The sequence below is a fragment of the Podarcis raffonei genome, chromosome 11 (assembly GCF_027172205.1).
Source record: "Podarcis raffonei isolate rPodRaf1 chromosome 11, rPodRaf1.pri, whole genome shotgun sequence".
Taxonomy (NCBI): Eukaryota; Metazoa; Chordata; class Lepidosauria; order Squamata; family Lacertidae; genus Podarcis; species Podarcis raffonei.
In genome coordinates, this window is record NC_070612.1 from 59,541,352 (window position 1) to 59,564,629 (window position 23,278).

Here is a 23,278-nt window from a genome sequence, read left to right on the forward strand (position 1 = left end):
ACTCGCGGAACGGATTAATTTCGTCTTGCGAGGCACCACTGTAAATGTGAGATCTAGTTCAACTACTGAAACCTGTTCAGAACAGTACCTCCCCACTCTCCTATGTTCCTCTTCCTGAGTTCCAGCTGGTGACCTGGGTTCTAGTGAAAACCAACCTAGATCCTATGAGACTGAAGTCTGCTGACTCTTGCTCTAAGGAAATACATTGTAAAGGAAACGAAAATATAGGAAGTTGGCAACTGATGGCAAGGTTAACATTTCATTAAATGCAACTACAGTACTTGTAAAAAAATCATTCAATCATTTGTCATGTTGGGATCCCTTTCTACTAAGAATTGAGTTCTTCCTTGCCCCTGCAACCAGGCTTTTGAAAGGGGTTTGCAGAGGAGTGATACTTTTCTCACGAAAGGAGGCAAGAATCTTGAGTTTACAAGTGAAGCCTATAGTGTGAAACAGACTCGCAAAGTCACTGTACTGAATAAACTAGAGCCTGCTTTCTTGCAGGCTGTTTAGACATCGTCATTTTTCATTTATTAAATGCGTATATTATTTATTAAATTTGACATCCCACCACTGTCCTGTAGATAGATGTTTGACGATAAGTCCGTACTTGTTTGATTGTGTCCACTTCCAATAGGGCTTCCCCCATGCTAAGAACTAACGTGCTTCTGCTTTTGCTCGAATGCAGCAAGTTCCCCTTGGAACAGTAACACGAAGGGGAGCTTCCCTTCCAAAGCCCTTTTCTGATTGCAGGAAGGACTCGGGGGGGGGGGGGGTATCGGCCTAGGAATTAGCAGGTCAAGGAATACAGCCCACTGCACTTGGCAGTGCAAGGGATCGGGGTTGAGTTCTTAAAAGTGCCAAGTAATGTGCATAGTTGGGCACCGGCTATTTAAGCTGATTTTTAAATGCAATTCCAGCAACCTTCAAGAAAGTCAAGCTGAGCAAGTGATTTGCAGGGACTGGAAGCCCTAAACCCCTTTGATGGGCACAGGGCCAGATTTAGGTTTGATGAGGGCCCAAGCTACTGAAGGTAATAAAAAGGTAAAGGGACCCCTGACTGTTAGCTCCAGTCACAGACTGGGGTTGAGCCGTTCATCTCGCTTTCTTGGCCAAGGGAGCCGGCGTACAGCTTCCGGGTCATGTGGCCAGCATGACTAAGCTGCTTTTGGCAAACCAGAGCAGCGCACGGAAACGCTGTTTACCTTCCCACTGGAGTGGTACCTATTTATCTATTTGCACTTTTTTGGTGTGCTTTCAAACTGCTAGGTTGACAGGAGCTGGGACTGGACAACAGGAGGTCACACTGTCATGGGGATTCAAACCGCCGACCTTCTGATCGGCAAGCCCAAGAGGCACAATGGTTTAGACCACAGTGCCACCCGCGTCCCACTGAAAGTAAAAGGGCCATTTAAATGTCCAGCTGTCCTTTGTCAACAATAAATTGCCGCTGTTTTTTGTTGTTGAATATATGCTATATGTCTAGTTACAGGAAGGTAGCCGTGTTGGTCTGCCGTAGTTGAAACAAAATAAAAATTCCTTCCAGTAGCACCTTAGAAACCAACTAAGTTTGTTATTGGTATGAGCTTTCGTGTGCATGCACACTTCTTCAGATACTTCTGAATAGATTGTAGATAGATTGTATCTGAAGAAGTGCATGGACACGAAAGCTCATACCAATAACAAACTTAGTCGGGTGGTGCTGTGGGTTAAAGCACAGAGCCTAGGACAGAAGGTCGGCAGTTTGAATCCCTTTGACGGGGTGAGCTCCCGTTGCTCAGTCCCTGCTCCTGCCAACTTAGCAGTTTGAAAGCATGTCAAAGTGCAAGTAGATAAATAGGTACCGCTCCGGCGGATAAGGTAAATGGCGTTTCCATGTGCTGCTCTGGTTCGCCAGAAGCGGCTTAGTCCTGCTGGCCACATGACCCGGAAGCTGTACGCTGGCTCCCTCAGCCAATAAAGCGAGATGAGCGCCGCAACCCCAGAGTCAGTCACAACTGGACCTAATGGTCAGGGGTCGCTTTACCTTTAAGGTGCTACTGGAAGGAATTTTTTCTTATATGCTATATGGTAATTTATGGACATAATAGGTATCTAAAACCAGTGATGTTTTAGGGAGCAGTCTAGCAGGCGAGGCCCATTACTTACATCATAGTAACACAAAACACTGTTGCTGTAAGTAGGTTTTATTTTATTCGTTTTTTATCATATATTTCTAAATGTACATAGGGGGGGGGGTTCCTTTAATTTTTTTGGGTGCCCCCAAGAGAGTGGGGCCCTAAGCTATAGCTTGTTTAGCTTATAGGCAAATCCGGCCCCGGGTGGCCACGAGGCCTGCTAGGCTGCACGCAGCTACTTTCGCTTTCCGAGTCCGGCCCGCCTGCTCGTAAATACGGCTAATTCTGATTGGATCGTGAAAGTGGGAGGGGGCTGGTACGAAGGTGGGAAAGGAAGGCATTTGCGCGCGCGGAAGCGGGGCGGGGGCAGGAATCTTGTCGCCTTTCCTGCAACCGGAGTCCAGGTATCGTCTGAACGTGGTAACACCTGCTCGCTTGCGGAGGTAAGAGGGCTTTGAGCGCTCGGAAGCGTCGCGATCCTCGGTTCAGGAGAGAAAAGCGGCGCTGCAACTCTGCAAAAAGTCACAGATTCCGCGCCTGCACCTATTTTCCGCAGGCCTGCGGGAGAGCAGCGGGTCTGGCGCGGCCACGTGCGTGGGAGAAGGGGGCCCGATTCTCTTCTGTCCCCCGACTCGCGCGGAGACCCTACACTGGGATCCGATTGGGGAAGGGAGCGGGAGGGAGGAGAACAGCGCCTTTTTTGGTATCGTCTGAAATGCCTGGCTTTGTAAGAATCCCCGGAAATCGGCAGGTCCGCTAGCATTCCGCATCTGCACAAGACGGCAGGATTTTAGAGCAACGCTTTAAAAAAAAGGATAAAATGAGAAGTGAAAAGTCACCTGGAAAGCCTAGTTATGAGTGGAGCCATTAATCTGAAGTAGGCGGTGGCAGAGAGTCCTGTTGGCAACCCTGGAGAGCCCCTGCCGGCCAGTGTCGGTAATGCTGGACTCTATGGGGATAAGTTGGCCAGGGCAGCTAGAAGAAGTGCTCGCTCTTCCTCCCCTTCCCAGACTATTAAATGGGCTAGAAGAGCACGTACTGTATTGTACAAGAGAAACCGTCTTAAATGAGCTCCCTCAAGTTCAAAGCTTCCCTAAGTGCAAGGAGAAACAAGCTGTTGTAGGCAATGTTCATTCAGTTTTTGTTGAGGCAGGTTATACCCGGACGAGCGTGATCCCAGAAGCGGCAAGATGGGGCTATGGCAATAAATGCAACAATTGTGGAAGAAGTAACACCTGCTCCGGCATCTGGCTGCATCTCTGTGGGGCACCCTGGATTTCTTTGCAGGGTTGCAGGTGCTGTGGGCCAGTGAAGGGACCTGCTTCCTGTTTTTGTGGAGCTTTTTTCCTCTGCCTCCTTCTAAATCACAGGCCCTGCTTTGGTTCCTGTGCTCTGAGCTGATAACTAGATAGTCCAGCAAGCTGAGGCTATTTCCTTGGAGAGGCTTGGCTGGTTATTTGCTTGACCTTTGAGACTCTTGGACCCAATCAGAAGCCTATTTATTAGATTAATGAGGGCTGATTCATGCATATTCCGCAAAGTGTGCTGGAAAGCTTTGAGTCTTGTTAGTCACACATCCCTAATCATGGAACAATGAATGCATGTTCTGCTTTTTTTACTGACAACATGCAGTATCAGAAATAATTCCCTTGTTGTTCTTCAAGTATCTTCATTTCCCCTGCACCTTCTGTCCATGTGCCGCAAAATCAGCTTAGATGGGAGTCCTGGGTTCCACTTATTGTTCCACTGTGTTCCACACGGCCTAGGACCCTCGTACCTACGGGACCGCCTCTCCCAGTATGCCCCACGGAGAGCCTCAAGGTCCATAAATAGCAACACCCTAGTGGTCCCGGGCCCTAAGGAAGTTAGATTAGCTTCAACCAGAGCCAGGGCCTTTTCAACTCTGGCTCCGGCCTGGTGGAACTCTCTGCCTCATGAGACCAGGGCCCTGCAGGATCTGATTTCTTTCCGCAGGGCCTGTAAGACAGGGTTGTTCCGCCTGGCCTTTGGCTTGGAGCCAATTTGATTCCCTCACTCCCTCTCTTTCTTTTTTCTTTTCCTTCTCCTCCTGCGATGAGGCTACATTTTTATTTTTTAATGTTTCAGTATTTTAATGTTGTATTTTAATCTTGTTTTTAAATTGTATTCATTCAACTTGTTTTTATTATTGCTTGTTAGCCGCCCTGAGCCCGGCCTTGGCTGGGGAGGGCGGGGTATAAATTAAAAATTATTATTATTGTATTATTATTATTATTATTATTATTATTATTATTATTATTTTACTGGCAACATGCAGTATCAGAAATCATTCCCTTGTTGTTCTTCAAGTTTGTTCATTTCCCCTGCACCTTCTGTCCATATGCCACAAAATCAGCTCAGATTGGAGTGCTGTCTTCCACTTATGATGTCCCAAACCATTACACTCAACATACAGATACCAGAGCAAAAAGCGCCCACATGTTCAGCCTACTGAATGGAAAACTGACCAAAGGGTGACATCTAATTCTGTCCATGTGCAGGGTGGTACAGACTTCCACGCAGAGCGTCCTTTTCCTCTCCCTGCCACCAGCGGCCCTTGGCATAGCTGTCAACTTTTCCCTTTTCTTGCGAGGAATCCTATTTGGAATAAGGGAATTTCCCTTTAAAAAAGGAAAACGTTGGTGAGCCTGAAAATCTGGTACAGAAGGTTGAGGGGGGCATGGGGGGAGGAGATTAAGGACTGGGGGGGCGCTTGGGAAGAAGAGAGAGCAGAATTAGTGTTTCTGCTTGAACAATAATTGGATTTCACCCAGATCAGATTAACAGGCAATATTATCTTTACTTAGAAACATAAGAAGACCATGGAGCCATTCTTGAACCCTAAAGAATCTGCCAAATTCATAGCAGAACACAGTAAAGATGTGTACATCGAAGACGATGGTGTACGGAAAGTTGCAGAGATGTTATTTGACAAGGTCTTGGAGAAAGAGTTCAGTGTGGCCGGCTGGAAGTCTTCTCATGAGCTGAACCCTCAAGCGGCAAATGAAGATGCAGTGAACTGGGTGTTCCTTGCCGATACCCTCAATTTTTCCTTTTGGTCCGAGCGTGAAGATCACAAATGTCTGGTGAAGTATAAAGGCAAAACATATAGCGGTTACTGGTCTCTTTGCGCTGCCATCAACAGAGCACTTGATGAGGGTTAGTTCTTAATTTTCAAAATTAAAGAAGAGAATTTGTGGGCAAATAACCTTGATTTGGGGGGAAATGCAAAGCTCCATTCAAGTCAGCATTTGAAATCTTTGTGTTACTCATTCATCTGCAACTTTAGGTTTGGATCCCATAGTCACAGGTGTGCGTATCATCATTATTTTAAATAAGCAGGGCACTTGATACCTAACTTGCCATGCTTCAGAACTCCAGTACCAAAGGACCAGAATTAACCAGTCACAGGATTTGCCTCTCACAGTCTCTGCACCTGTGGGATAAACCTGAACACTACTGGTGCCTGTGTGGTCTTTAGGTAGCTTGAGGAGCCTGGAGGCAGGCTGGACTGGCTGGTACGTTAGGGAGCTGCTGAGATTGGGCAGCAGCTATCATTCTTAAATTCCTTGTCCTGAATCCTACAGTCCGACACAGGAGAGCTCTGGTGAATGACAGAAATGAGTGAGGTGAGAGACCAAAGAGAAATGATAGTTTGTGGTATGAACAGAGTATTGATAAGAGAGAGGGGATTGCCTCTGGGAAACCTACTTAGCAGAGAGTGCAAGGGAAGTGGCTTAGTCGGGTGGGAGAGCGGTAACAGCCTCATTTTCTAGATCACAGAAAAAGCAACTCCTCTGTTGAATAGTGGGTAGACATAGCAGACGACACAGCGATTCTTCCAAAGCAACTCTTTATTTGTAAGCTGTCACAGAACTGAACAGCAAACAGCTCAGCCGGCCTGCTTTTATAGGCAGCCAGCTGTCAACATTGTAGCAACAACAACCCAGGGTTTCCCGCCTAAAATAACTGACGGGGACCTGAGTGAAAACTACATACACAATACTCCTGGTGGCCAGGGTGAGAACTTCAATACATAACATCCTCGTTACTAGATCACCATCATTACGAGATCACCAGAAAACCAGTTGCTCCTGTAATCAAGGACGAATCTAAACAAAATATAAGCAATATTTCTTTTTGTAGGGCTGAGGATTCATTTGGAAATAATGAAATAATATTGTTAGCCCGTGGGGACTTTTTGTGAGTGGGGATTTCACCTCCCTTCTTTCTACAAGAAAGAAGATTCCACCTAAACATTAGGAAGAACTTCCTGACAGTAAGAGCTGTTCGACAGTGGAATTTGCTGCCAAGGAGTGTGGTGGAGTCTCCTTCTTTGGAGGTCTTTAAGCAAAGGCTTGACAACCATATGTCAGGAGTGCTCTGATGGTGTTTCCTGCTTGGCAGGGGGTTGGACTCGATGGCCCTTGTGGTCTCTTCCAACTCTATGATTCTAGGTGGCATTTCGAATCCAGTACTGGGGGCTGCATAGGCTGCCTAAGTGTTGGGTTAGTGCCTTTGGTAAGGGATGGGTATGCTAGAGCCTTCTTCCACTCGTGTATCGCCCTCCTCGGCGGCTGTGCATAGGAGCGTTAAGTTCTGCTTTATATTGTTTTTATGTATTTATTGTGATTAAAGTTAGGTGCTTTCAGAAGCTGGAGCTGAAGTTAGAAATACATCCAATAATGAACACAATTTGAAGGGGGGAAATAAAGTTTTTTTAAAAAATTAAATAATAGGTTAACTCAGGTTCTGTTTTCAGGCTTTCTGTAGGCATCTGTCTGGCAGGAGCAGGATGCTGGGCAATTTAGAAGTAAACAGTTTAGTTGCTTTAATAATGCGAGCAGCGGTAAACTTTGCAATTCTGTAGCTGGGATATAAATAAATAGAGCTTCATCTATTATTGTATGGTTGTTACTGTTCCTTGTTGTTTTTGCTTTCTGAAGGAATACCCATTACCAGTGCTTCATATTATGCCACTATGACCCTGGAGCAAGTGAAACATGTCTTTCGCTCGGACACAGAGGTTCCCATGCCTTTAATTGAGGAGAGACATCGGGTGTTGAATGAGACCGGGACAGTTCTCCTGGAGAAATTTGGAGGCTCATTCCTCTCGTGCGTTAAGAAGAGTGGGAAAAGTGCCCAGACATTACTACAGCTAATAGTAGAAAATTTCCCATCTTTTAGAGATGAAGCTTCATTTCAGGTATTATTTTTATTTTTTATTATAGTTGCTTTCTTATTTTTTTACAAAATGTAATTCAGCTAAAAACACATTCAGCATAGCTGTCAACTTTTCCCTTTTTTAAGGGAAATTCCCTTATTCCAAATAGGATTCCTCGCAAGAAAAGGGGAAAGTTGACAGCTGTGCATTCAGATTTATTAAAAGATAGGATTAAAACATCCCACCGACTGAAGGGAAACCACTTCAGGACAGGACACTACTAAATATTGTGAGAATTATGCTTACCTGTCTCTTGCCAGGGTGGCAGCCATCACGCATTTGGGGGAATATATTCCGGATCTACTCTAATTTTCAGTGTAGAAAAATTTCTCTTCTAAATATTCATAACTTCCCATTGCAATTAGACACCATTCTTCTCTGGGGAAATAAAATGCAAACACTGTTAAATATTATGGATTGGTGTTTCATTGACTTCACAAAACAGTGGCTCTTCTCAGACATCACACCAGGCAATGGCATGTTCCAAATGTAGTTTAGAACCCAAACAATGGCTTGGGCTTTCAGATAGTCAGGAAAGCGTGGTTTAGAACTGCTTGTTTGCTTTGCTTTTCTGTCTGCTCAGCAGTCTTGTATCCAGGAGCCTTAGCCATATCTGGTTTATTGTCATAAAGCAGTTTATGGTTACACTAATGGGGTCAAACTATCTCTTAGCATGAGAGAGGAGATTGGGGCTGCTTTGTTCTTCCTCTAGTTCTCCTGCTATTCTTGCATTGCTATGAGCAAAGTGTGTTGCCTGAACCTTGCCTTACAGTTTTTCTTGCTCCAGAGAAACCATAAGCTGTCAGCTATGTTGTTCTCAGTTTACAGATCATGGTTTGTTTGGAGAAGTCAAACAAGTCTTGGTTCAGATGACACCATAAGCCAAACCATGGCATACTCACAGAAGCTCAGCAACAGTAGAAGCAAAGAACTAACAATATACAGTGGTGCCCCGCAAGACGAATGCCTCGCAAGACGAAAAACTCGCTAGACGAAAGGGTTTTCCGTTTTTCGAGCTGCTTCGCAAAACGAATTTCCCTATGGGCTTGCTTCGCAAGACGAAAAAAAATTCTGGGTTTGAATTTCTGTGTGGTGGGTGGCTGGGGGAACAGTTGGGGAGGGGTTTGCAAGAATCTGGAAGCTTGTGTGGTTTTTTTCTGCATTTTTATGATTTTCTGTGACCATTGGGCCACTCTGCTGTTTTTTAAAAAAAATTCTGGGTTTGAATTTTGAAATGCTCTTTACAGTATGTGTGACTTTAAAGAGCACTTAATAAACTCTTGTTGTACCAAATTTGGCTTTGTTTGGGCTTTTTTTGACCATAGGAACGCATTAATTGATTTTCAATGCATTCCTATGGGAAACTGTGCTTCGCAAGACGAAAAATTCGCTAGACGAAAAAACTCGCGGAACGAATTAATTTCGTCTTGCGAGGCACCACTGTATTCTCCGACAGCCCCTGCATGTGTGTTTTCTTTAAGCTGCAGATTGCTTTAGTGTTAACATGCAAACTGAGCCATGGTGTTTTTGAAAACTCACTTTAAACCATGCTTTCTGATTTGCTAGTGGATCACAAACTGTGGTTTGTTAGTTGACACTTCACACTAAACCATAATTACAATGCAATCCTATGCACGTCTACTCAAAAGTAAGTACTTTCTCCCATGTAAGTGTGTAATTATAGCCATAAGCACCATTAACCAGGGTTTAGTGTGATCTTTGAATAGAGCCAATTAACTATACATTTACAACTATATATATCTATATATCTATATATCTATAGATATAGATAGATAGATATGACTTCAGTGTGCAAACATGGGTTGTATAACATAATATATTAAAATGTAGTAATTTGTTTTCAGTGTCCATGGATTTGAACACTTGACTGTGGCTGCTGCGTATTCAGCTACAATATCATTTGTCATTCGTGTATTATTTAACTTGAGACTTGAAGTGTCAGTTCAGAATCCTCATCCTGCCAAATGTTCGCAGTTGTTACTTATTTGCATAGTAGTTTGTTACAATTGAACTGTCTGAACTTTTCGTTTGTAAAGTTTTGGGTCTTTTTAAAATGCAGAATTTAAGGCCCCTTAAGGGTTTTTAAAAATCCAGCGTTCTCTAAAAGCAACAGTAGTAAACAACAACCTCTGTAATAGAAATAAGTCCTCTCATCTTTATACAATTGGACTGCAACTTTCTAAGGGAGAGTCCTTGGCTATTTTATCCTACCAGGTTACATGTTCTGAAGGAAGACCAAATTTTCACCACTCTTCTAGCAAGATGGATGCTAGTATCTGTTCGCATTGTCAACACAGTTGCCCTGGCAACAGATTGAGATATTGCAGAGATTTGCAGAACCAGGAAGGGGTGTGAGACAAGATTTAAGTGGTGAAAATGAATTAGATTTCACCACTTTAGTAAAAATGCATACTAGAACATGGTAAATTTATTAGAATTGCATCCTAATCCTAAACATAATTATAATGAAGCGAGTTCTGTTGATTTCCATGGGATTTCTATGTATCTGTTTTGAGACATAGCCATAGATTTTCTGCTCATTTTACAAGGTGCTATATGAGATCTCAGCCTGTGACAGCAGCTGAAAACTATTATTCACCTGAGGGAGCTATGAAAAAATAAAATTAAGTATTAGTTCCATTATGTAATTTTGGTTGTGTATAATTTTGATTTGCATATTACTTCAATGAACTTGCTTCTCAAAGCATCCTAGTCAATGGATAAATATTACTTTTATATTGTTAATTATAGATATGAAAATGTTTACAGTTAGCAATGTAATGAATCATTTCATGCTGGTGCATTTTATGGTGACGTACTAATGTTAACAGGTGTGCTGAATATATCTTAATCACATCTCATGCAGTATAACTAAACCAGTAATAGTTTTGACGTTCTTAGCCCCAGTGAAATCTACATACAGAAGTGTTATTTGCTGCATTGGAATGTCAGGTATAAATCAATCATGCACTTTGACCATATGCACTGCATTACTGTTGATGAGATGTACACATTTGATGGCTTGGTTAGTTTGCCCTATGCTATTTTGCAAAATTTAATTAAAAGTGAAACATAAATTATGGAAGTAAAATAATATTGTAACAAAAATTCTGCTTTTATTCTTGATTAGAGCTGCGTCAGGGCACAAATGTTTTGGAGTTGTTTCTTATTACACTGCTAGTTTTTTAAAGATTGGAACTTTTGTAAATTTTGCAGCACACTAACAAAAAGCAAGGAAAACATACATAATCATCGAAATCCACAGTTGGGCAATGCATTTTAGTAGGAGCAGTCAAAATGTTGCAAAAATGGTGCTTGAGCTTTTAGGTTACTTATAACTCTTCACCAAGGTAGGTATTACACAAAGCTGAAGTTGGGTGAATGAAGGAAAAATCCATTAAAAAAAATAGGCTGGATGTTAAAGCCTTGAAGTCTGCATACTCATTCTGAATATAGTGATTGTAGATCGATTAGTCTCTACTGTATGTTTGCAAGTATCAGGTTACACCTAGAATTCTACGATGAAGAAGCATCATCTGCCTCCTATTTTCGTACACAAAAAGCCTGTTATCTTGTCTCATGCCTTAGAAAAACACACAGGTCAGGGAATAATTTAGCAAGTGTAATATTTTGATATGGCACTGGAGTTTTGAGGTAATGAAAGGATCATTTCAGATCAGAATGTGTGTGCAGATCTGAATAGATCTGACCTTTGAAATTTTCCAGAAACATGTTGCTTCAAATGAAATCCAATACATGTATAGAAATATATATAGAATCCAGAAATATACTGATGTTTGGAGATTTACAAAAATAATCCAGTGTAGAGCACAGATGCAAACATTAGTATATCAGCACAACCCTTTGCCAAAAATGCAAAATCCCTGAAATGACTGAAGTAAATAGGTTTATCAGTGTATAAAGCAGCCATGGCCAAACTTGGCCCTCCGGCTGTTTTGGGACTACAAATCCCATCATCCCTGACTACTGGTCCTGTTAGCTAGGGATCATGGGAGTTGTAGTCTCAAAACAGCTGGAGGGCCAAGTTTGGCCATGCCTGGTATAAAGTGTGCATAAAGTCTATGATCCTCACCTGCACCTAGAGCTTTGGCAGGGCATTGCAGCAGCAGTTCCTACTGTTGAAGAGGATTTCTTTATTATTGAACTGGGCAAAAGATTCCTGCATGGCAGGGGGCTGGACTAGAACGCCCTCTTGGTCCCTCCCAACTCTATGATTCTGTAACATTTATATTGCACTCCACAACCAGATTAGAAGCCAGTGTACATGACTAGGGGCTATTGTAATGCAAGTGAATCGTCCAGTTCTAGTTGATAATCTGGCCCTTCTCTTTGGGAGTCACTGAAGTTTCCAGGCTGTTTTCACAGAGAGGTCTCAACATGCACCTATGCTATAAGTTGTCAAAAAGAACTTTGAAGTATCATAATATTGTATATTTTTCCTTTGCCTATCAGGGTAGAAAGGTGGCTTTCTACAAACGAGCGCAGATTCTTGTGGCTGACACTTGGAGTGTCCTGGAAGGAAAAGGAGATGGCTGCTTCGGTGATATTTCCAGTGTGACTATATTTGCTGATTATAGAATACCACAGGTGCTTGTTCACTTGGGAGCAATGAAATATTCTGATGAACTAATGAAAAAACTCAAGGAAGGTATGAAACCATTCAGGATAATCAAAAATGTAATATTTGAGAATTTGGACCACATTGTTAACTTCTTTTGCTAAATGTATCACCACCTATCTTAGGCTATGTACACATTAGTGGTTTAAAATGAAGAAAGGTTGTTTCCCCTTCTGCATTGGCATGTTGCTGTACACACTAGCGAGGAGGCACCCTCTCATGTGCATTATCTGTTTTACCTAGGCATGCACACACACACCACCACCACACATGTACCAGCAGTGGGAGTGCACGAGAGCCAGAGCAAACCATATTGTGTACACAGCTCCTGTCAGGTTTGCAGGTTAAACCATTGAATATACATAACCTGAATTATCCTGATTATATTGTACTGCAGGTAGGTTTAATATTCTGAGTGTCCTACCTCTTCTGTTTTACTAATTTATATTCCTCTCCTTTAGGGCACATGTTCCCGTCTGGAGACTATCAGGAAGTGGAAATCCGAGGTTGCTCTATTTGGTGTTGTGATCTCATTTGCAATCACTTGCTGGAGCTTTACAAAAAGAAAGGCCAGAACATGGATGAGAAGATCAATGCAGTTCTCCTTGATTATTATCTATGGGACTATGCACGGGATCATCGGGAAGATATGAAGGGAGTTCCTTTCCATCGTACACGTTGCATATACTACTGAATACTGTTTTAATAATTGAGGATAAAGTATAGTATCAAAATCTAGATGCTGAGTTGTGCCAAGTAGTGTAGTGCCATTGAAATCAGTAAGTGTTAATTTAGTCATGACTCATTTAATTCCTATTTGTTACCCAATAACGGTTTTGTATACAAACTTGCAAAGAGTAAATTGAAAGCACTTATGTATTTTTCAGAATCTACTCTTTTAATAGCTATTATGCACACTATCTGTGTCACAGGAAAGGTGTTTTCTCGTAATGTTTACACCATTCCCTTTCTGCTTTGATTGCTTTGTTTCAAGCGCGCCTGAGTCTGTAATTGATAAAGTTTCTATTTCTGTTTCAGCAATATTTTTGTACTCAGTTCAATGAAGAGAATGGTGTGAAATAATATAAAACATAATTCTGGATTATATCTCATAATGTACCAATAAGCTGAATACGGCATCGTAGTAAATGCTTCTTCATATTAATCACCTGTGTGCTTGTGCATATATGCATATATACATATGCCTCATATACCTTCTTGTACCACATATCTGCTGAACTAAAGCCACCAAGTTTTATTTTTATGTAAAGCATATTTGTTTTTGCCCATTATCCCAGTGGATTCCAGGATACTTTATAATTTTGTTTATTAAAAAATACAAATATACATAATAAAACTGCATAAAGGAGAGACCAACAACCAAAAGGAGCAGTCAACAGCACTTTTGACTTTTAAAGACAAAGCTAATGAAAAGGTTTTGGCATGATACCTAAAGATATAGGAGTTGCAAAGCATGTGTTCTACTCTCTGATGACTCACCCTTACAAGGATGCAAATCTAGGCACACAAAACGAAGACAATTGTACGTTGCTGTATGTAAGGGGCTTTGGATGGATACTTTCTGAGACCTGAAGAAATCCCTGCTGTCAGGAGCTCGTCCTACACTCGAGTAGGATCCTGGTAGAGACACATGCCTGACTGGCATGTTCCCTCCCTCCTGGTCGATCGTTCGGGAGCTTCAAAAGCTTTCTTCAGCCCAAACGTCACAGTGACTGATGCCAACAGACGTCGACACACTTAGGGATCTGCAGAGTCTTTGCAGCTTGCATAACAGACCTCAATAACTCAGCATTTTGGCTAATCTACTTTATATGTAAATAAACACACACGGAGCACTGCAACATGGCTCCCTCTAGCATCAGACAGCAGAGAGAGAAAGCAGAGGACAATAGTCCCACTTCACGGAACACAGTAACACAAACATCCTATCTCCGTCACTTCTCACACTCTGGAGTCAAAACATACACCGTCATGTGATAGACAAAAACCCCATGACTGCAATCACGGCGCAGGAATTCTAAGACCTGCTGCCGTGGCACATGTGAGTCAGAGCAGCCATATGCCTACGTGGAGCATCTGTGGTCTAAACCACTGAGCCTCCTGGGCTTGCCGATCAGAAGGTTGGCGGTTTGAATTCCCGCAACGGAGTGAGCTCCTGTTGCTCGGTCCAAGCTCCTGCCAACCTAGCAGTTTGAAAGCATGACAATGCAAGTAGATAAATAGGTACTGCTGCAGCGGGAAGGTAAATGGCGTTTCCGTGCGCTCGTTTCCCTCATGGTGTCCCGTTGTACCAGAAGCGGTTTAGCCCAGCTGGCCCCATGACCCGGAAAGTTGTCTGTGGACAAACATTGGCTTCCTCGGCCTGAAAGTGAGATGAACGCCGCAACCCCATAGTTGCCTTTGACTGGACTTAACAGTTCAGGGGTCCTTTACCTTTTTGTGGAGGATCTCCACATAAAGCGGGGGGAGTCCGGGCGGGCGGTCTATGGAACCAGTAAACCCATAGCCTGGTTGTACAGGAGTGTGGCCACTTCAAACACTGGCTAAACACGCAGCTGGCAGAGACATGAGCTGGCAGAGTTGTGAGAGCCGTGGCAGCTTCACACAACACCGCTTCCTCTTTTGGTGGGTGAGGAGATGTAGGAATGAAAATCACGACAGACGAGTAGCAAGTGTCATGAGAGGCGTCTGCCGGGGCAAGCCCCGGGAACTCTCTTTTATTGAATATTACAAACATTGCCACAGGTGTGCTTGTGGCTGATTGGTTAATACAAACACAAAGCAACTTGTTGCTGATTGGTTAACATAAGTACAAGGCGGGAATTACATATTAACATTAATCTCCAATAGATTAAAGGCTGGGAAACGGGGCTGGAATTAGACAGGCATGAAACCTCCTAATTAAATTATAACTAAAGATTGATATAGCATGACTAAAACAATTACTAATGATTGATCATAACATGAAAGAATATAATAATCGAGTTCCATAGATGTGGTCAGTTATGCATTGAGAACAGGTCATCATGAACTTAAGATGAACTGAGCAAGGAGGGAATGTCTTGGTATTTGGAACAGGTTTGTACAGTGTGTGCAGAAACAGAGAAAAGATTGTAAGCGAGACTTCCCAGAATGCCAGAGAAAAGAAGCAATTCTTCCCATTGTAGCACCCTGCTTGTGGTTAACGCTTAGCTGGAATGAAATATTCAACGCAGCAATAGAGAAATTAAAATAATAATTTATTTGTCAGACAAATAAATGAGAGGCACAGTGGTATATGGTTACCAAGCTCTTGCCTGCCCTCCTACCATTATGGCCAGCACTTATATTTCCTCAATCCAGCCCCCTTTCTCCTCCCTTTGGCTGCCTCTGTCCAATCAGCCTGGTTGAAATTCCTATTGGCTGTTTGCTAGAACCAATCATAAAAGATACACCCATTTCCTATTACCTTTTATGGGAGACAGAGAGCTATATTTTCTTCTATTTATAAATGGCAAATAAGTAGTCATATATCTTACATTTACCTCGACCAGGCACCTTAATTACCAGATAACCTTTGGCCCCTCTTGCCCTATTCCCTGCAAAACAGATGGCTAATGGTTCTAATTTTATCTTAAACAGAGATCTTGGGTTCATCTCCTCACACACCATCTATGAAAGATCTCCTTCTTTGGAGGTCTTTAAGCAAAGGCTCGACAACCATATGTCAGGAGTGCTCTGATGGTGTTTCCTGCTCGGCAGGGGGTTGGACTCGATGGCCCTTGTGGTCTCTTCCAACTTTATGATTCTATGATTCTATGAAATAAGAATCTAACATTTCTTACTTTCTAAATCCTTTGCATAATTACATTTAAGCCAATATATTTCATAACATATATAGTTTTTTAGAAGAAAGGGAACTTAGTAAAAGCTAAGCTAAATTCTAAGTTTTCTAAAGATTCAAAGCAGTTTCAGAGAGCTGCTTTGCCTAGTCTAGCTGCTGTTTCTATTTGCCCTTTTAACCTTATGAAAATGTGGCTCAAGTCTCTAATGGGAGGCACAATAATTCTTACTATTTACCAACTCTTAATTGTGTTTCGCAACTTGATTATTCTGTAATTTGTATGGTCACTGTGACCTTTTGCTCCTAGCCTGTAAATTCCTTTTACAACCCTGAGGCACTGCTATAGATCAGGGGGGCCCTTGATCAAGAAGATAAACAGCTGCCAGAGTATGGTTTCTGCCTGGCATGAGAGATACAAACATTTACAAATATATTTTTTTAAGCTCATTTTAAAATACAAATCTTGATCAGATGCCTCACCATAGCAAGACTTCCCATAATGCCACAGTTATGCGCAGAAAGAGAACTTCCCTTTAAGGAAGGCAGCCTGCCAAAGCTGGAATGGGGGCGATTGAGGCCTAGTAGTCCATAAACATCCAGCAATGGCTCCAGTTAAGCCCTGCCAGGGCCGGCCCACCCCTGAGGCAAGGAGGTCAGGACTCAGGTGGCAAGATCCCACTGTCAGTCTTCCACCCTTGTTCCTGATATGTGGGTCGTCCCCCACGCCTTCTCCCCTGCTGGGCAACCCACTTTGGGGTCCGCCTTGGGTGCCAAAGCCTCTTAGCCCAGACTTGAGCTCTTCACATGTGAATGGCCACCCGTGGATACCACAAAACATTCCTGTTGCCTCAGAGATGGCCAGGATCAAGTGCTTGGGCCGGTTCCATGGGCGAATCCAGTGTTTTTATTGGGGGCGGCAAAAATTGTTGAGCTTTTTTGGGGGAGATTGGGGGGGGCAGGCCTCTGCTGGGGGGGGCAGAGAACCTCAGTTAATGGAGTATTTTTCATGCTTTTCGATACTTTTTGACAGCCCGCCGCCTTGAGCATTGTTTTAACTATGGAAAGGCGGCATACAAATAAAACGATGATGATGATGATGATGATGATGATGAAGAAGAAGAAGAAAGGAGAATCTGAGCGGTAAGGGCAGGGGTCAGCAAACTTTTTCAGCAGGGGGCCAGTCCACTGTCCCTCAGACCTTGTGGGGGGCCGGACTATATTGGGGGGGGGTGAACGAATTCCTATGCCCCGCTGATGATAATAATAATAACAATTATTATTTATTATTTATACCCCGCCCATCTGGCTGCGTTTCCCCAGCCACTCTGGGGAAATAACCCAGAGATGCATTTTAAATAAATGTACACATTCTACTCATTTAAAAACATGCTGAAGGTGAAAGACTTCTGGGAAAAGATATATAACGAATTGGGGGGGAAATGTTGAAATATACATTTATAAAGAAACCAGAGCCCTTTCTTCTTGGAATAACTTTGGAATTGCCCAAGAAAGATGTTAAATTATTTTTGTATGCCACAACTGCAGCTCGTATTTTGTTAGCTAAAAAGTGGAAAACCCAAGAATTACCAACGACAGAAGAATGGCAGGTGAAGATGATGGATTTTTCGGAGCTAGCCGACCTAACCGGAAGAGTCCGCGACCAGAAGGAGGAGGAGTATCAGGAAGATTGGATCAAATTTAATGATTACTTAGTTAAATATGTTAAGTTAAATTAACTGAAAACAGCTTGCAGATACTTAATTGGCTTAGGATTTTATTTAAGTGATGAATTAATATGTTTAATTTAATAATGTGAAGATCTAAGGATGTTAATGTTTAAGTTAAATTTTTTTTAAGAACTGATTTGGAAAACCGTTAAAAGGGCATGCAATGAAATTCAGCTAAGGGGAAGCGAGGAAGTCACTTAACAATGGTAACAAGTGTAATTTTTAATAAGGCTGTGATTTATGTTTGTTTGTTTTATGTGTTTATTTGTTTATAATGTTGTGAAAACCAATAATTTTTTTTATAAAAAAAATAAAATAAAAACACGCTGATCCCCGGACCGCCCGCGGGCTGGATTGAGAAGGCGATTGGGCCGCATCCGGCCCTTAGTTTGCCTACCCGCGGGCGAGGCAAAGCGCGCGGCCTCGGAGGGAAGCGCGGCTTGCGCCTGCAGGGGGCGCTGCGCCCCGCGGGCCGCGGCGAGAACGCGGAGGCGGCGCCGCTCTTGAGGGAGCCGCCGGCTGCCCGTCGCCAGCGCGAGAGGCCCGCTCGGTTGCCTAGCGACCGGTGTAAACAAACGTGGGCGCGGGGCGGGCGCGAGGAAGCCGCGGATCTTTGCGGCGGGAGGGAAGGAGGGCGGTTTCGCCTCGGGTGCGGCGGGACGCGGCGCCCCGCTCCTCCTCGTCCCGCCAGCAGCGCAGGCTCCGTGGCGGCGGTGGCCGGAGAGGCGTCGCTCCCGGGGCGGGCGAGGAGAAGCGCGCCTGGCCGGACGGAGAGTTTCCGAGTTCATCCTTCCCTGCGCGCAAAGCCCAGCTGCTGCTTTTCTCCGAGGGGCGGCGCGGGGATTGCAGCCCGACGGCCAGAGGCAACTATCCCAACTTTTGTTTTGGGTCATTTAGCAACATCTGAAGCGCTTGCTTGGGAGGGAGCCCTCTTGGCCGCTTTGGGGAGGGGGGCGAGGCTTACTTATGAGTAAACAGGCCTAGATAGGTTCGGGCTGTAAAGGATCTTTAGGCTGTGGAAGACTCTTGTGACTCGTGAAAGTATTTTGCAAACTGTTTTATTCTTTGCGTGGTTCTGTTGCATCCCTTTTCCCATTACAGTGGTACCTCAGGTTAAGTACTTATATGAAAGAACTGAATTCAGGAATCTGGCAACCTGTAATGTTCTATAAGAGTCAATGTCCTGGAGTAGATAGGCTAGATGTAATTCAGGTGGTTTAGCAACAGTTTCTAAAATGATTGAACTCGGAATCCTTGATCGGGGAACAATATATAAAGGACAATTAAACAAGATATGATAAAGGGATTCTATTGATTTGTTGTCACATGCGCATAAAACAGAGGTTTTACCGTTAGAAAATCTATTGCTCAGCACATTTGAGGGGAACACATTAAATCTGGCTCTAACAAAAGCAAATCTATGCGACGCAACCGATAAGGTAGACAGATATCGAGGTATCTGGGACATAAATGTAATGCCCTGATTTATCGGGGAACATGTACCTCCCAGGTTAAGTACTTAATTCGTTCCGGAGGTCCGTACTTAACCTGAAACTGTTCTTAACCTGAAGCACCACTTTAGCTAATGGGGCCTCCTGCTGCTGCCGCCGTGCCGCCAGAGCACGATTTCTGTTCTCATCCTGAAGCAAAGTTCTTAACCCGAAGCACTATTTCTGGGTTAGCAGAGTATGTAACCTGAAGCGTATGTAACCTGAAGCATATGTAACCCGAGGTACCACTGTACTTGTTAGGAGGAGAGTCATACTGTAATATTATGCTTTTTATTGGTTCCAGACAATGTTTCTTACACGAACTTGGGGGGTCCCCGCATGCTCCGAACTCCACGCCACAAAAGAGGTAGGTTAGGCGAGAGATAGTGACCTTGTGTGATTCTGGGTCTCCCCAGTCCTGTTTGTATGGTATCCAGTCTACAATGGTCACACACACACACACACACACACACACACACACACACACCTTTGATTCCTGTGGCTATTATACAGTCCTACCTCGGGTTACAGACGCTTCAGGTTGTGTTTCTTCGGGTTACAGACCACCCAAATCCGGAAGTACCGGGTTACTTATGGGTTTCGGCGGTCGCACATGCACAGAAGCGCAAAATCACACTTTGCACATGCGCAGAAGCGCCGAATCACAGCCCGCACGTGCGCAGACGTGCAGTTGCCGGTTGCGAACACTGCGGGTTGTGAATGTGCATCCCACATAGATCACGATCACAGCCCAAGCGTCCACTGTATATGCATAACACATGGGAGTTCAACAGGTTGTGGCTCTTGACAGCATTTAGAAAAATGTTCACCTGTCAAAGTTCTGTTTGTTGGTTTTATTGATCTTGAAGAGCCTCAAGCAGTTCTGGGATATAAAATGAGAGAAGATGCTACTTCTGCATAACTTTTCAGAGCCGTTCTTCATTATAGGTAAGAGTAGTTCTTTTCTAGGTAAGAGAAAAGTAATCTCTAATATGTTGCTCTTTGTTCCCCGTTAAGTGCTGAAGACTGAGAATATAATGAAGACAGAAATAAAGAGAAACTCTCTCAAAGTGAAGTTTGCAAAGTAAGCGGGAATTGTTTCACACACAAGCTGCAATGGAAGAGATTCCAGTTAAAGTAGCAGTAAGAATAAGACCTCTACTTTCAAAAGAAGTCCTTCACAACCATCAAGTATGTGTGAGGTTAATCCCAAATACTCAACAGATTATTATCGGAAAGGACCGTGTTTTCACGTTTGATTTTGTTTTTGGAAAACATTCAACCCAAGATGAAGTGTACACAACATGTATCAAGCCATTGGTGGCATCTTTGATAGAAGGGTATAATGCTACCGTTTTTGCCTATGGACAGACAGGCTCTGGAAAGACTTACACTATTGGAGGAGGTCATGTTGGTATGTGTTTGAAACCTTATATTTTATGATTTAATTATAGTTTTCTTGCAATGTTATTTTATGTCTCACCATTGGTAAAGAGACAATAAGGAAACTTCTGCATAAACTGCATAATCTGTTGATATCTGTTGTGTTTTTGTTTTTGTTTTACTTCTCTTCCTCTTGAAAAAAAAGATGTAGCCAAAACTCTTCACTAAACTGTGCTTTTTCTGTTATGCAGTGCAGAGAGTACAGCAGTCTGCCTAACAGCATTTTTATGTTAATTGCTGCCATATTGAAGTATTCTTAGTTTTCTGCTGAAACATGGAATACAGAAGCTATCCAGAACAGAGAGTTAATCTAGATTACTCTCATAGTAGTTAAAAATAGAATTTATGAAACACCACTTTCTTAGTAAGGGATTCACTTTGGTACAGTACTTCCCAATAAAATAAAAAAAATCTATTAGCCACTCATTATCAGTTAGATTTTAGAGAACATAATGTGTTTGTGATAGGTGGTCTATCTCCTGGCTTTCCATAGTAAGATTTCAAGTTGTACTGATGTGAAGCTGTGCCATAGGTAACGACCACAAAGTAATATGGTGTTTGTGCCAGTCATTGTCCATAAGGATGCAGAAGGAAGTATCATTGTCAGGTCATTCTGTGCTATGGTGTCATGTGACATTTTAAAAAATGCGTTGGCAGTACCACAATTTATTTATCTATTAAATTTATATATCTCCCTTCCTCCCAGAGGATATAACAATGAGCACTACCCACTTTGTACATTTCAGCAATTTATTCATTTGCTGAAGAAATTGGGAAAAATCATATTGTGTCATATTGAATTCTGTTAAACTAAGCCATAAATTTTGCACTCACTTTTTAACTACACATCTGCAGGCGATTTGGATAGTACCAATTTGATCTTGAATGCAGACTTAGGAATATAGAAAGCTGCCTTATACAGAGTGAGACAATTGGTTTATCTTGTTCAGTATTGTCTATGCTGACTGGTAGCAACTCTCCTGGGTTTCAGACAGGATTCTTTACCAGCCCTGTCTGGAGATGCCAAGGATTGAGCTGTCTGCATGCAAAACACGTGTTCTACCATTGCTCTAAGCTAAGGGTCTTGGTTGTTTTTGTATCATGACTCAAAGTCAGAAATGCTGGCCTTTTAAAAAACAAAACATTGTGTTTTTTCTCTTCTTTCTTTTTTACTTCCTGCTAAAGTTCAGAGCGTGGCTTGACTCCACAATTCTAATAGCAGGAGACTGTATCGCTTCCAATATGTTTGCAGAATTCTGAAATCAGACTCCTGCTGTTCAAATATTGATGATGTCAATAGATAGGCTGTTCCATTGTATAGGAAAGGAGCAATTTTATGTTTCCAGTGACCTGGGCTTAGGTTGATTATAATATCAAAACTAAGTATTATAATGAAATAATTGAAGACAGCATTTACTCTCTTGAATCATGTTTACTGGCTGTACGTAGCCATCAGTACTGGACTTCATATTTGGTTCAGGCCATTCTCTGAGGGTGTTGAGGGCTCTTTTTGGCCTTATACATTGTTGGATATTTTCAGTTTGTGGGGGGCATAAGGATGTGCATAATGTAGGCTTTGACCAATTCTTTCCCCTCTTGGATGAGTATATTTGGCAAATACTTTTTTCAATTTGTAACCAACTATTTGTTATCTCTGAGAGAAAAGAATTATTTGTGTGACCTTGACAGGATTAAATGACTCATATTCATAAAGCTAAGAAGCCTTCAGAACCTTTGTGGAATTTCCATGTGTACATCTTTAGCATTTGAATGTACAAATTTTAGCTGGGTGCTTAGGCTGTTTTCTTGTTTCATTTTAGCATCAGTTGCAGAAGAAGAGAGAGGTATCATTCCACGTGCAATTGAGGAAATATTTCAGATTATTTCAGAAAACCATAATATTGATTTCACTGTGAAAGTTTCTTACATCGAGGTCTACAAAGAGGAACTCAGAGATCTTTTGGAACTAGAAACCTCTATGAAATATCTACAAATTAGAGAAGACGAAAAGGGCAATACAGGTAATTATTTAAACTTAATTTGTCTGTTTGCTCTTGCTTGCTTGGCAGTAAGTAATATTCTAAATGATTTTTTAAAAATTTGTTTAATCATTTTTTCGATACAAACATCAACTGCAAAAGACACATACAACGAAAACCATAATAACAATAATAACACAATTTGACAATTCAGATTTGAATACACTGATATACCTACGACTATACCTTTTTAAACAATATTTTCCCACATCTCATCCACCTACTTCCCACCACTATCCGCCTTATCGCTTAAATATTCTTTCCAGATTTCTTCATATTTATCCATTCTTATTTTGTGTCGACATGCAATTCGTTCATATGTAGCTAATCTGTCCATATTATCAATCCATGTGCTCAAAAATAAAAAAATTGAATTTTTAAAACATACAAGTATTGATGTCAAAAGTCTACTGCTAATAAGACAATTCTAATAGCATATCATTACATCCAAAATATTACATGAAAACAGTTGCCTCTGCTGTGGTATGAATGTAACTTCAAGTCTTTACAGAGATGAAAATATATATTGGCTTGGAGCAAGATTGCGCATGGGTAGAACTCTTGCTATGAGAATTCTCCTGCAGGAGGAAGTGAGGAAGGCAATATACTCTGATTTCCCTTTTCTCCTGCAACCCAATGTGTCGTCTGTAAAGCTGGTCCCCAGAAGCAACTTCTTTATGCTGTGCATCATTGTTGATGATAATGTCACTTGTGGT

General features: G+C 42.3%; 2 protein-coding genes across 4 annotated transcripts in view; both read left to right on the top strand.

The window, feature by feature from the left end:
• The first annotated feature begins 2,437 nt into the window (after positions 1-2,437).
• QNG1 (Q-nucleotide N-glycosylase 1) lies at positions 2,438-13,184 on the top strand. The gene is made up of 5 exons (XM_053408891.1): positions 2,438-2,560; positions 4,943-5,294; positions 7,082-7,341; positions 11,854-12,049; positions 12,481-13,184. The coding sequence occupies exons 2-5, from the start codon at positions 4,958-4,960 to the stop codon at positions 12,711-12,713; spliced, it is 1,026 nt and encodes a 341-aa protein (XP_053264866.1). The 5' UTR covers positions 2,438-2,560; positions 4,943-4,957; the 3' UTR covers positions 12,714-13,184.
• Positions 13,185-20,097: 6,913 nt separating this feature from the next.
• The window catches only part of KIF27 (kinesin family member 27), a 29,827-nt gene continuing 26,646 nt past the window's right edge, over positions 20,098-23,278 (top strand). For all 3 annotated transcript variants that reach the window (XM_053408021.1, XM_053408023.1, XM_053408022.1), the window contains exons 1-2: positions 20,098-20,494; positions 22,344-22,544. In XM_053408021.1, coding sequence (XP_053263996.1) covers positions 20,197-20,494; positions 22,344-22,544 — 499 coding nt within the window. In that variant the 5' untranslated portion in view covers positions 20,098-20,196. The remainder of the gene's footprint in view (positions 20,495-22,343; positions 22,545-23,278) is intronic.